The sequence below is a fragment of the Capricornis sumatraensis genome, chromosome 8, assembly GCF_032405125.1.
Source record: "Capricornis sumatraensis isolate serow.1 chromosome 8, serow.2, whole genome shotgun sequence".
In the NCBI taxonomy this organism is placed as follows: Eukaryota; Metazoa; Chordata; class Mammalia; order Artiodactyla; family Bovidae; genus Capricornis; species Capricornis sumatraensis.
This window is the reverse complement of record NC_091076.1, coordinates 38334963-38349558: the sequence shown is the minus strand read 5'-3', so window position 1 is coordinate 38349558 and position 14596 is coordinate 38334963. Positions and strand designations below refer to the sequence as shown.

Below are 14596 nucleotides of genomic sequence, written 5' to 3'. Positions count from 1 at the left end.
AAGATATTTATGATATTAATAAATAGGAACATATATAGCATCCCAAGAAGTTAAAGGTACTCAGGATTGGAAAAGAATCTAGCTAGGCAGTTTTAGGATTTGGAAGTAGATAATTACGATGAGAAAAAAGTAGAGGATAAATAATTCCCTCCGTCTATATCTTTGGCAATTCTTCCTTTAACCTCAGTTGGAAAATGAAAATTCTTTTCGTGGGAGAGCCAAGGAGGAATAGAACATACTTATTAAAGTCTCTACATTTTCAGAATGGCTAGATCACTTCTGTTTATCAGGATGAAGGAGAAGTAGTCACATCGGCAGCCTCTCTCCATCCATTGTCAAACATTTCTCAGGCATCTGCCATGAGCCTAACAAATCACAAGCAGATCTTTACAGGTAATGAGTTTCAGGTATGGGACATACTGCAAAGGAAAAATATCCGTTGTGTGTAATGGAAGGACCTGTCATAGGTCAGGGAGCTGTCTGAGAACTTGATGTTGAAGGCAGATGGGGAAGGCGAGAAGCCAGATAAAGACCAATGGAAAGGTGCGCCAGGCAGGGGGAACAGCGTGGATGATCTTTTGTAGCTGGAGGAGAATAGGGCTTGAAAAGCCAGAATCCGAGGAAACATGAAGATCAGCTGAGTTGAGCAGGGAGCTTCTTGCCTTTACCAGGAATTGCTGATGGGCTGAAACCAAGGCAATATTATAAAGTAACTACCCTTTGATTAAAAATAAATACATTTTAAAGAAAGAATTGTTGCCAGTGTTCAAACTAGAAGCTAGAGCTAGTTCTGAAATTGCCATCACTGTGGAAATCAGTGTATATATACATTAGATAGCAGTGGTGAAAAGTCATTGTGTGCAGAGGCCACGTTGTATCATCATGTCACTGGTATCTAACTCAGAGCCTTGCCATGGTTGATGCTCAGGAAACGTTTGCTGACTGAGCAGAAGCATTTGAGCAGCACAGCACGTTCATGGCTGTTACCTCCGTGAAATCTCCAATCAATGCTAGGTCTAGGTGTCCCACACCCATTTACCGTGAGCCAACCAGGACTCAGAGCGACACACGTGGGGATACCTGAGTGAGGAGCCCGGCCCTGTCATTGCCCACACACTGGACTTGTGAGGAGGATGGCACTGTGTTGCCAGCTTTCTAATTTTATTAAGTGAGGACATTTACTCCTTTTAAATAATCAACTTAAATGTTTCTGTTTGGAACATCCCAAACATACACAAAGTTGAAAATTTTCAAAGAATGCTTGTGTACTTATCACCCATATTCAATAATGGTCAAGTTTGCCAATTTGCATCATATATGACCTAAAATATTTTTTTTGCTGATGTATTTTACAAATCCCACCATTATCTCTTTTCATCCTTATGATATTCAGAAACTATAATGAGAAAAGAGAGAACCTGTTCTTATATTACCACAATGCTGTTACCACACCCAACAGAATTTAAAACAATTCTTGGTATGATACAATATGCAGTTTTTAATGACTTAAAATTAAAAAAAAAAAAAATTTTTTTTTTTTTCAATCAGGATCCAAGCAAGCATTGTATATTACATTTGGTAGGACATTTTGACAACAAAAAAGTAAGAAAGAAAGATGTTTAGACAAAAAACCTCCACAGTCTATTATGTAAGTTTAGATTTATGAATTGTTCCTACCCTCAGCCTTATGTTCCATGTGGTGACCCGGCCCTGCTCTATACAGCCACTCTGGAAATCCATGCCCCAAATTGTTGCAGATTCTACAGTGTTGGAGGCAGGGCTGCCTGCTCTCTCTCCTGAGCATGTTCTGCCTCCCTGCAACCCTGTGAGTGCCGGTGTGTGTTCGAGAGATAGAGGGCAGCAAATGAGCCTGGCAGTCAGCCCCAGATGTGGCGAACCTGCACCAACAGGAGCCCTGGTTTCCAGTTGACTTCAAGCCTTAAACCCAGAATCATCCTAATGACATACTGAGAAGCTTTCGTTTGGGAATTGTTTTGGAGAGACCAAACAAAGCTTTCTCATGTTGATCTTACCAGCCTGTCTTACAGAATTCACTGTAGGTGTGAATCTATAGATTGGAAGTTGGTCATTAACTTGTTACCCAGGGTGGCCGAGCCAGATAGCCCCGGGCCTGTATATGTCAGGAGTAAAAGAGGGACCAGCACAGGTGCTTATAGAGCCAAGTGTAGCATCAGTGTAGTGAGAAAGGCTGGCCGAGGCTGGAGCTGGATGTGGATTCAAATCCCAGCTCTTCTGTGTGACCTGGGACGAATTGTCTAGCCTCTCTAAGCCTCCGTTTTCTCTTAGCGTTCTTCCCTTTGTGCTTCTGTTTATTTCAGAATGGTGGGTTATCCTCCGAGATAATATGTATATGTATTTCTCAAGATGCTATTAAAGGATAAACCTGATAGGAATGTTGTGGGAGCAAGACCAATGTTTGTACGCCTTATGTCACCCAAGAGGTCTGCCAACCTGCCTACCTCTAGAGCCAGGCTGCATTATCTTCTTTCTCTGCCCTAGCCTATAATTAGGCAAGAATATCATCCTTTTCATTGGGCAAGATCTAACTGATTATTACTGCAGAAGAACACAGGAAGCTTGAACATTACTATTTTAGCTCCTAGTTCCATGATTTTAACACAAAAGAAGCAAAGACAATCCAGCAAAGATTTAACACTTTTATTTGTGAAGGAAGCCTTTTCTTATCTGGTTGGATGTAGTCTTAGGCCCTTTACCTTAAATTAGAAGGCCCAGCTCCTTGATCCTTCTTCTGCCGTACCATTACCTACGAATCGCAGCAATTAAACTGCAGCCCGTGAGTCTCAGCTCTGAGCCTTTCACTCAACCTGCCAGCAGAACCTTCAGAGAGAATTGCCATTGGCAGCTAGGCCCCAATGATATCAGAGGTTTCCACTTATCCCTCAGGAGTTTTGCATTTCCTCTCTTAAGCATGATGCCCTTATGTGGTTTTATTTCTGTTATCAAGACAGAAATCTAATTTCACAACTTTGGGGACAAATGTCAGATACTGAAGAAATATTCTAGGCAGAAGGGAAATTTTAAAAAGGCTGTATTGATAAGAATTATTATCATCACTTTTTATGGTATTCAGTTTATCAAGCATTTTTATATCTGTTTTTTCATTCGATCCTACAACAACCTCATAATGTAAGTAGGGTGTTAATATTACCCTCATCTTATAAATGAGGAATACAAAGTTTCAAGAGATCTTAATCTTTTTTCGATTCATACATGCTATCACATTTAATTTTCAAGCAATCTGAGGAGGCTGGTGGTGTTTTCCTGTTGTATATATGAGAAAACTAAGTCTGCTCTGGGTTGAATAACTTGCACAAAATCCACACTGTGAACTAGTGGAGGAACTTCAGATTTAAAGTTGGATTCTGTTTATTTCAGAGCCTTAAAAAAAAATTAACATCAGGCTACTCCCAGTTGACTGAAGACACAGACTTTGCCAAATTCAAAAAGTTTCTGGTAATAATAATCCTGGTAATCAAAGAAATAATAATCCTGGTAATCAAAGAAAATCCTGGTAAAGAAAATAATAATCTGGTAATAATAATAATCCTGGTAATCAAACAAAATCTACATTTATGAACCCATAAAACAAAGTTTGCGTGAAGCCAAATTGAAATTTGATGTATCTAATTTTCAGACTTATATGCACATTGTACAGAATAACTGGTTGGGGATTCAGACTGTTGTTTGTCTATAAAACATACTTCATTTCATGCATTAAAGAATTCCTGAGCATTTACTGAAAACTGTTTAAAGGTTCTCTAACCAGACTGTGCCTAGAAATTGTTCTAGTCAAAACAAGTGATCCCAATTCTACTGAGAGAGAGAAATAATGTATCTGAATTCAGTGTGTTATTAAAACTTGCTCTAAAAGGTCTGATCTACCTAAAGAATGAGCTTATGGTTACCAGGGGGAAGGATAGGAGAAGAGATAGCGAGGGAATTTGGGATGGTCATGAACAAACTGCTGTATTTGAAATGGATAACCAACAAGGCCCTACTGTATAGCACAGGGAACTCTGCTCAATGTTATGCAGAAGCCTGAATGGGAGGGGAGTTTGGGTGAGAATAGATAATGTATGTGTGGCTGAGTCCCTTTGCAGTCCACCTGAAACTATCACAACATTGTTAATCGCTATACTCCAATACAAAATAAAAAGTTTAATAAAACAGTTTTAAAAATAAAAGTTTAAAAAGCAATGTACACGGATCCACGTTATAGTAGATTTAGCAAACAAAAAGATCAATTTTTCCCCTGAAGTCTTTATTTAGCTTGCCCAGTTCAACAATGGGGAAGGAAATGGCAATGGAGAGGGAAATGGCAACCCACTCCAGTATTCTTGCCTGGAGAATCCCATGGACAGAGGAGCCTGATGGGCTATAGTCCAGGGGGTCGCAAAGAGTCGGACACAACTGAGCGACAAACACACATTCAGCAAACGTTTACGTTAACATTTATTAACTGATAACCATATGTCACACTCTGTTCCAAACATTAGGATACAGAAAATGTATGACAATGTCTTGCCCTCATGGTGTCTATAACTAAGTTTTTAATGCTCAGTGCTAGAGCATTAATGCTCTTACTTTGTGGAGTTCTGAAACAATAATAGACTCACCCTGTTGTCTAGGAGTCCCAGTTATATTTCAATTCTAATGAATTTAGTTTTTAATCTATTTCTCTCTCTTTCTCTCTCTCTCTCTCTCTCTCCATCTCTGTCTCCTGGTCTCCCCCCCGCCCCGCCACCAACAGACACACAGTAGTTTGAATCAGAAGTAAACCAAACAACATCTGTAAATCTTCTGCAGTGGAAAATTCCATGTCACCAGTTGAACACAGAAGCAGGATTGCAATCCGAGAGATGAGTTAAGGAAGGAGCTGGGATAAAAGGCTAGTAAAATCCTAAGGCAGAATAATGAGCCTGTGTAGATCCACTGAAAATCCTCCCTTCCAGTGTCCAGAGATTAGCTCTCTTGATGGCAGGTGGGCGTACCAATACACACAGGGGAGGGGAGCCCGTCTTCTATAGCAGTCTGTAGAAACAGCAGCCTTCCCAGCATGACTGAAAGCAGCCAGAGACGGAAAGCTCTGGGGCTGTCTCTAAAGTCTGATGAAACATGATGGCGCCTCTTTTGTGCCTGTCCAGCTCTGAAATTTTGGGGCAAATGAATAAAAGAAGAGGTGGTGAAATGGGAGCTTTTGATTTTTCTGAGTGCCAAGTAAATAGAATTATTTTTGTATCATTCATTATATAAAAAAATTTTTGACAAGAGTATTGCTCCTTGGATTTGAGGCATAACCAGTACTCTATGGCAACCCTCCTATGCATGCCTATTTGATTGAATCTAGTGAAGAATAATACGTCTCTGATATTTTCCCGAAGAATGTACGTCTCATAGTTTTTCACTTTTAAAGTAAAATTGTCTATAATCTTTTGCAAAAAAAAAAAAAAAAGCGCCTAGTGTAGAAAGAGCACTGATATATATGTTTGGACTATTCTAGTTTTAAGCACTTTTATTTATCCTGTTATATTGTTTATAAGGTTAACATTTTCCCTCGTCTATACACGTACGTGCCAGCTTGTGAAGTCTAAATGACTCTTGAGTCCACTGTCTCTAAAGAAGCAGTACTGCTGCTGCTGTGTGTGTGTGTGCTTAGTCGTGCCTGACTCCTCGCAGCCCCATGGACTGTAGCCTGCCAGGCTCCTCTGTCCATGGAATTTTAAGAATACTGGAGTGGGTTGCCATTTTCTACTCCAGGGTATCTTCCTGACCCAGGGATCAAACCTGCATTTCTTGCATCTCCTGTATTGGCAGGCGGATTCTTTCCCACTGTACCACCTGGGAAGTCCTACAGTCTTTCACAAAGATTTAACCTGCCTCAGTTTCTCCTTTGTAATATGTATCTGTATCGGCTTCTCCCCACCATAATGCTATCTCATTACTGTTTAGAAAGTGCTTGATACTCATATAAGAGCAGAAATATATGTGGCAGATGCTCTTTTTTTATTCACCCCAAGAAACCAGAAAATTAAAGGCTACACACCAACCTGTGTGTGCGCCCCTTAAGGCAAAGAACTGTCCAGTGGACTCAGCATTCCTATCAGTTAGCGTTGTGCTCTCCATATAATAAACCCTGAGGAAACGTTTGCTGAATAAATGAAGAAGATATTTCCCCCAAAGAAATGGAAGCATTCACAATTGCTCCCATGTATCTCACTGCTGGAACAGTGACTTGTCTGCATATTTCCCATATACCCTTCCTGGGTTCTAGTGACAGCAAGTGTCAAGTGCAGGTAAACAATATTGTGACCCAGCAGACTGCGTGCCACTGTAATTCACCCCATCCCTATTGGAAGGTGCCCCAAAGCCCAGGCTTCGTTAGCTTATAAGCCACTGAGAACTTCTAGCTCAGGTTTATCTATTTAAAACATCACTCCTTGGGTGAGTGGCAGGTAGTCTCTTCAAACTACTTTCCCTGGAGCGTGGAAATGGGTAACTCAGTAGGAAAGCAGCCCGTTCTGCTTGGATGTGCAGAATCCTGCTCACAGTCCAGTGATTCGCCAGTTGCTGTTAAAACTGTGTATGTATCCATAATGAGCACATAGGAATAGGATACTGTTGTCCCCGCTAATGTGGCTGAGGACTGGGAATGTATTTGTCTTAAGGGGGCCACCACAGTGAGAATAGGAACCACTGTCTTACATTTACAGAAAGCTCCATGCCAAATCTCATTTTGATTCTCACACCACTTGGTGAGAGGAGTCTTGCAATTTACAGATGAGCATGCTGACACTCAGAAACTTCCCATGGTCCTGTTTGTATTAAATGACAGGATTAAGATGTAAAGCTGTCCTGCTTTGCTCGCTGCATGCCCTGGTAAGTGACAATCATTAGTCAGCTGCCCAAGGGCACAGCTGTGGAGGGGTAGGCCACCCGCCAGATCACTTCAAGGACGACATGCCGATGGCTTATGCTGTAGTCTAACCCAGTGAGCTTATTGTTTTCTTCTCTGATGCAGCTGGCCATCAGAGACTTGAAGATGTGAGCAGTCATTCAGTTTTAATCAACGCAGGTGAATCCTGTTGCATTAAGCAACCCCAGACTTCTGGGGCAATGCCTTCATTCCTGTGTGGATGATGGGGGTCAGTTTGCTTCCGGGCCTTCTTGTTCACACTTGACAAACTGCAAAGGAAGCAGGTATATGGCAGAGCTTCCTCTGATGTGTGGCAAGGGGCGTTCACACCCTTGCCCTTGCTCCATCCAAGTGTCCATCAGTACCTCAAAGCCTTGCAATGATACCAATGGACAAGATCACTGATATTCCTGAAAAAGGCAGTAGCTTCAGAACTGGGCATCATTCTCCTGACCTCCAAATGATTGTGGATTTGTGAGAGGACCCTGAGGTGCCATTCAGTGGTTGCCCAGCAGGTGAACAGTTCCACCCTAGTGTCAGGCGTCCCAAATGTGGCCATCTGTAACTCTTTCCTTTCTGACCTGGTCGAGACGTCAATTCCTAACAGGCAGAGTAAGGCTGTAATAGGGGCCACTGAGAGCAGACACAGGTTTCCATTTTACTTGGTACAGAAAGGGTTTATGACTTTTGCAAGCAGTGAACAAGAATAGGTGTTAAATTACATATGAAAATTAACAGCAGGAATTATCAGTCATTACCAATCAGTCAGGTCTCTCTTGTAACCTTCCACATTATCTTGAAGTAGGTACAATTATTATTCCTGTTCTGCTTACGTATGAGGAAACTGAGCCCAACTTTCACAGTCATGCACAGCTAATAAATGGGAGAGCCAAGATGCTTTTTTAGAAGCAAATTTTTTTAAAATTGAAGTATAGTTAATTTATAATGTTGCATTAATTTCTGCTGTACAGCAAAATGATTCAGTTATATACATATAAGCATGCTCTTCTTTTCCATTATGGTTTATCACAGAATAGTGAATATAGCTCCCTGTGCGATACAGCAGGACCTTGTTGTCTGTCCATCCTGTATATACTGGTTTACATCAGCTAATTCCAGACTCCTTGTCCTTCCCTCCCCTTCTCTCCCCCCGCTTGGCAGTCACAAGTCTGTTCTCGAGATCTGTGAGTCTGTCTCTGTTTTGTAGATAATAGGTTCATTTTTTGCCATATTTAAGTTCCACATATGAATGAAATCATATGGTATTTGTCAATTTCTTTCCAACTTACTTCGTTCAGTATGATCTCTAATTGCATACATGTTGCTGCAAATGGCTTTTCATTCTTTTTTGTGGCTGGGTAGTTTTCCTTTGCATATATACCACATCTTTATTAACTCATCTGTCGATGGACATTTAGGCTGTTTCCGTGTCCTGGCTGTTGTGAATGGTGCTGCTGTGAACATACGGGTGCATGTACTCTTTGAATTAGAGTTTTGTCCAGATACGTGCCCAGGAGTGGGATTGCTGGATCGTATGACAGTTCTATTTTTAGTTTTTTGAGGAGCCGCCATACTGTTTTTTGTAGTGGCTTAAGGTCCTACTGCTTTAATGCAGTTTCCCACCTCAGCCTTATCCTGCTTAATTTCCTTGTCAGTGTCTCGTTCAAGAAGTAAACTCCTTTAGGTTCCGTCTTTTTCAAAACTATATGCCATGTGCCTAGTACAATCCCTTGTGTAGGAAAGGAGGCATGATAGACCTTGAGGTTGGAGAAGCAGAGATGAGTGAGGCAGAGCCACTCTCTAAGGAGTTTATGGGACAATAAATGAGAGGACCAGCATGCATGTAATGCAGTTGGTGAGAGGAAAGAGAGCGTGCTGTTGGGAGGGAGGGGTGGAGAATGGAGGAAACCTGGGTTCTCAGGGAGAACTGTGGTGTTTTAATAGGCACTGGGGTGTGATGGAAACAAACTGGCCTCACAGAGACCCAGGGTTGAATGCTGGCTCCATGTCCAGTGAGCTCTGGAACCGAGAAGCTCTGTGACTGTGGTGACGTTAACCTCTCTGGACCTGTTTCACTACCTCTAAAATATATACTGACCTCAGAACTGTGTTAGGAGAAATAACATAATTTTTAAGTACCTAGCACAGAAGTTAGTTTAATGCAGGTACTCAGTAAACATGAACTTTCCCTTAGAATAAAGACTGAGCACTTTGAAATCTCATCAGGGACTTCCCTGGTGGCATGGTGGAGAAGAATCTGCCTTCCAGCACAGGGGACAAAGGTTTGATCCCTGGGCGGGGAAGATTCCATACGTCACGGAGCAGGCTGAGCCCTCTGTGCATGACTCCTGAGCCCGGGCTGTAGCGCCCGTGTGCTGCCCCTGAAGCCCCCACGCCTAGAGCCTGTGCTCTGTCCCAGGAGAAGCCATCGCAACGAGAAGCCCCAGCACTGCAACAAAGAGTAGCCCCCCTTGACTGCAGCTGGAGAAAGCCTGCACGCAGCAGCAGAGACCCAGCACAGCCCAGGATAAATAAAATAAAAATCTCATTAGACTGTGTTCCTGAGTGTTAGGAACCTATTGGAAAATATCCCAAAGAGGAGGGCATGGATGTGAATGAAACATCTGGGGAGAGAAGAGAGAATTAAGATTGAATGGACATGGTGGTGGTAGCTTTTTAACTTGTTGAAAATGTAATTTTCAGTACTATTATAAAACATAAAGAAGACATACTTCACAATTCATGCGTCTATTTTCTTGTTTATTTCTAGAGCATTCCTAATTGTAACTTGTTTATCTCTGAGAGGCTGGAGACATATCCCTCTCCTCTCTGTCTCTCTATCTCGCACATATTCACATGCAGACACACACACACACACAACATTTATATTTACAAACTAGTATCTTATTGTTTTTCCTTTGATGAAATTACTTGTAAAGCTTTATTTTTCAAAAAGGGCCAAAGAAGGATAAACACTTTCGAATATGAGATTTATGTTTAATATGATTAAAGTGGAGAAGTTGAGAACAAGATGGGTTCCAAGTAAGACAAATACAATACAGTACGCAATGTAATACCTCCCCATGCATAGCGGGGAATGTAAACACTGTAGAATATGATGCAGAATAAACATTTTAAAAGCATGGTAGGAAACATTTTGGGGATCTGATGAGCCATCCATTAAGGAGAACATAGGAAGAGTCTAACAAAGTGCCAGTCACATGTGGTTAAGTATCAGGAAACTGTTTCCAGACTGTATGACATGGCTGAGATGGGGAGAGCTCAGAGACTGCCAAGAGGGAACAGTAAAAATAACAGTGCAATTTGGGAGTGACCCTAATTAAATAGGAATAAAGCCTTGAAATTAAACAGAATAATTAGCCTTGAGAAAAGAAGTCCTAGAGGAGAATCATCTTGTCTTTCTTCATTATAAAAAAAAAGAAAACTTAATGTTGAAAATGGGCAATTTCAGTACCTGCAGGCATTTAAAACTGAAATTCATTTCAGTTCTTTTCCCTCATTCATTCATTCAGAAAATGGATTTCAGGTCTTTGTCATGATGGTGAAGTCATCCAAGTGGTAAAGGGGGTGTCTTGGGATTTAGTGATTCTTAGGGGCGATGTGTGGCATTTAGCTGGTGACAGTATGGAGCATGGCTCAGGAGATACAATTCCAACTCTGTGTTCCAGGATAGATTATTTTCCCCAAAAAAAGCGCTCATGGGGACCATGTGACGTCTGTGCAAAGCTTGACTGGAACTCGTGCTACAGCTTTCTAGCGGCCTGCCTCGAGTGTGCTCACATGCACCAGGATCCCTGTCTGATAGCAAAGGCTGTCATATGGGAATTGTAAATAAGTTACAGCCTAAACTGTGGGATATAATTAAGGGTATTAAGAAACATGATAGTATTTAAGAGAAGGTAGGGAAATATCCAAGTTAACACTGCTAAAAAGGGAGGAAGGAGCATTACCATAATATATAATCGTGATCTCACATGTGTGGGGGAGTATATGTGTATATTCAGATGAATATGGCTGCAAGTCCATCACCCACCATCTATGTACCTGCAGGCCATGCTGTAGGGAAGACCAGGAGTGAGAGGAGAAGGGGGGATGGGGACCTCTTATTTTTTATTCCGTGTTTCTTTTTTTATATGCTTCACATTTTTACAACATCCGTGGCCTTCATTTTGTAATTTAAATAAGAAATGAGATAATGCCCATGAAGCTTGAAGCATAACATCTGCCATGTGGCCGGCAATAAATGTTAATTGGATATTAATAGGATGGCAAGAAAATATGACTTGCTCAGAATGACTTAATCTGCATATTAGCATCATATTGATGGTTGTATAAATAAGTGTTTTCTCTCCCTGCTAAAATGAAATGAAATATTTCAAATTACAGTTAATAGATTTTAGGTTAAATATGTTATTCTACTCACTTAATCATTTAGGATTTAATTATTCAAAGAGAAGTTTTGAACAGGAAGCCTTCGAAATCTAGGTAGCATGAGACTTTGTTTAAGCACCAGAAATTTTCCCTCAGTTATTAGGGTTTTATCTTTAGAGTGCGCGAGCGAGAGCTAATCTGCTTTAGTCGTGTCCAACTCATTGCGGCCCCATGGACTGTAGCCTGCCAGGCTGCCCTGTCCATGGGATTCTCCAGGCAAGAATACTGGAGTGGGTAGCCGTGCCCTCCTCCAGGGAACCTTCCCAACCCAGGGGTTGGACTCACGTCTCTTCATGTCTCCCACAGCGGCAGGCAGGTTCATTACCACTAGTGCCACCTGGGAAGCCCATCTTTGGAGTCCTAAACTTCAGAAATATTTAACATTCAGAATTCATTATTTTCTGTCATTGAAAACCAAGATCAAATAATTTTCCTTCTGGAATTCTGTACCACAACCACCAATAGATATTCAGTAAATTGAATTTAAATTTAATTTTGTGGAACTTTTTATTATAAAAAAATTTGAAATATACTGTAAGGAGATCATCTTGTATTATATTCATTTAATTATTCTTGTTTTGTGAAAAGTTATGAATAAATTGAATTGAAGATCAATTTGTTTTCTGAAATATATTAGAACCTCTCTTAAAATTCTTCCTGATGAATTGCTTTGCAATTAGAAGAACCATTTACAATTTGAATTAACATGTTCACAGTTATCTTCTGGGCAAATTGAGCCTATTACCTAAAGCAAAATTTTCCTAAAGGGAGATACTGTTGTACCAAGGAGATGGTAGACCAAGTTGGGATTCAGAATATGAGAACTTCAAATTATTTCTTTTATATGCTGACTGTGTTACTAAGTATCTTAAAACTTATTTTTCTGTCTTTATTTTTATTGGATTGATGTGGTGAAAATAAATTTCCTGTGATGACATAGTATATTTTAATAATTATATTTCCTTGATTTTAAAGACCCCCTATATTTTTTCTTTGCATACTTCTAAAATAGATTTAATATTTTCTAACCCTGATCTCCTGAGAAGCTAATTTTTATATATTGTGTTAGAATTGATGAAGTTTAGCATATGATGTTTCATATTAAAGATATAAGGCAAAATTGAGATACAGTCCAAGTAATCAACTTCTAAGACATCCCCCCCATCAAGGAAAGAATTTAGCAAAAGTAAATGGTGTTTTTTTCACAGTTCGTCACCAAACACTTAGTTCTCCAGTCTGTCAGTTGGAAAGTGACCTCCTCCTCCCGTGTACTTTTCAGTAGTGGGAATTTGGTGGTGGTGTGTTTTCAAGCTTGCCTTTTGGGAAGTAACTGGTTTGTTCTTTCCCTCTTGGGAATGTCTACAAATGAATAAAATGAAAGTGAACCTTCTGTATTCCACTAGTCTTGCATTGTGCATCCCTCTGTTTCTTGGCAAAGGAACCAACAACAGGAACAAAGGGCTGCCTTGCTGCTGCTGCTGCTGCTGCTAAGTCGCTTCAGTCGTGTCCGACTCTGTGCAACCCCAGAGACGGCAGCCCACCAGGCTCCCCCGTCCCTGGGATTCTCCAGGCAAGAACACTGGAGTGGGTTGCCATTTCCTTCTCCAATGCATGAAAGTGAAAAGTGAAAGGGAATTCACTCAGTCGTGTCCGACTCTTAGCGGCCCCATGGACTGCAGCCTACCAGGCTCCACGGTCCATGGGATTTTCCAGGCAAGAGTACTGGAGTGGGTTGCCATTGCCTTCTCTGAGGGCTGCCTTGAGTGTGCAGTATGTCTAACTTGCTGAAGGCACAGAACCAAATTTGCCATCTTCGTTTTCATTCCCAGATTACGCTCGATTTGAGGCCAAAATCCATGACCTACGAGAGCAGATGATGAACCACAGCATGAGCTCCGGGTCCGGGTCCCTGCGAACCAATCAGAAGCGTTCCCTCTATGTCAGGTAGGCAACAGTGTGTTTCTTACTGTGACCTGCGCTTGTGAGCCATCAGCTTGGGGAACAGAGCAACACCGTGTGGCAAGGGACACGTGCTCTTAATTAACCCACGCTCATCAGCACACCACTGCAAGACCTGAAGTCTAACCGTTGTGAAGAAATTTTAAAAATGTTATTAACTGTGTTAAATTAGTGAAAGTCCCCTGCTTTTAACAAGTTCTTTGACCATGCTGTGATCCAAGGTAAAGTTCTTAGCACAGGTTGTAGTAAAAATAGTGAGAAGAAATATTTTCAGTTCAGATGCATCTTAAATTGAATATATGGGCCGAAGCACTGGACATCTGCTTACCATCAGTATGGGAATAAAATATTCTCATATTTCTTCCTGGCCTACTTGACATCTATCCTATTAACTTTGGTATATCAATTAGAAATCAGTACTCTCTCTAAGACTTATGTCGTTTTTTTCTTAAAGTTTGGTAGAATGACTTTTTCTGTGGCATCTCATTACCAATTGTTTCTCAAACCATAAAAGTTACTTGTTCCTTGCCTGACAAAACTCATTAGCTTATCAGAAAAAAAAAAAAAGATGATTGATTTAACTTGAAATGCCTTCTGGTCTTTCATACCCATAATTAATTCTTGAGTAAGGTCCATCATCACTCAACTGTAACATGCACCTCTTCTTAGCATAAAGCCTCCTATATTCCTCTCAAAATATACTTTATCAGTGCTGACTCTAATTTTTAAAAACCCCAGAAAACAATACACTATAAAAGCTCAATAAATTTGAAATATCCAGTTCTTTATTAAAAAATAATGCATTATATTTCTTTGAGGATTTTATGTCATATTAGAGCATTAATTTCTATTTTTTTTCACAGAATCTAGGAAAATCTTCCTAATTCTTATAGGAAACTATTCCTCATTCTACTACCATTCAATTAAAAAGAAATGATGACTTACAATAATAAGAATGATATTGTAAGTATTAATGGCCAAAGTGGGATAGTGATGCCCAGTTAATAGTGAAAATGAATCCAGGTATCATTGGGGGAACCACACCCATCCTCACTGTATTCTCTTGGGATCTGGTCTGACTCCCACCTAGGGTCATATCCTTTAGACCTGAAATTTCACCATCTTGTCTTGACACGAGGTGCATGTTATAGACATTCATTTATATACTGAGATAGATTTGTCCTGTTGGTTTCACTTTGGCTGTAAGCTATGCTTTGTGTGTCCTAGGTA

General features: G+C 40.6%; 1 protein-coding gene across 11 annotated transcripts in view; it reads left to right on the top strand.

Annotated features, from left to right (window-relative positions):
* The window catches only part of DLG2 (discs large MAGUK scaffold protein 2), a 1427929-nt gene that overhangs the window by 1241099 nt on the left and 172234 nt on the right, over positions 1 to 14596 (top strand). For all 11 annotated transcript variants that reach the window (XM_068976931.1, XM_068976935.1, XM_068976933.1 and 8 more), the window contains one exon: positions 13237 to 13351. In XM_068976931.1, the coding sequence (XP_068833032.1) occupies positions 13237 to 13351 (115 nt within the window). The remainder of the gene's footprint in view (positions 1 to 13236; positions 13352 to 14596) is intronic.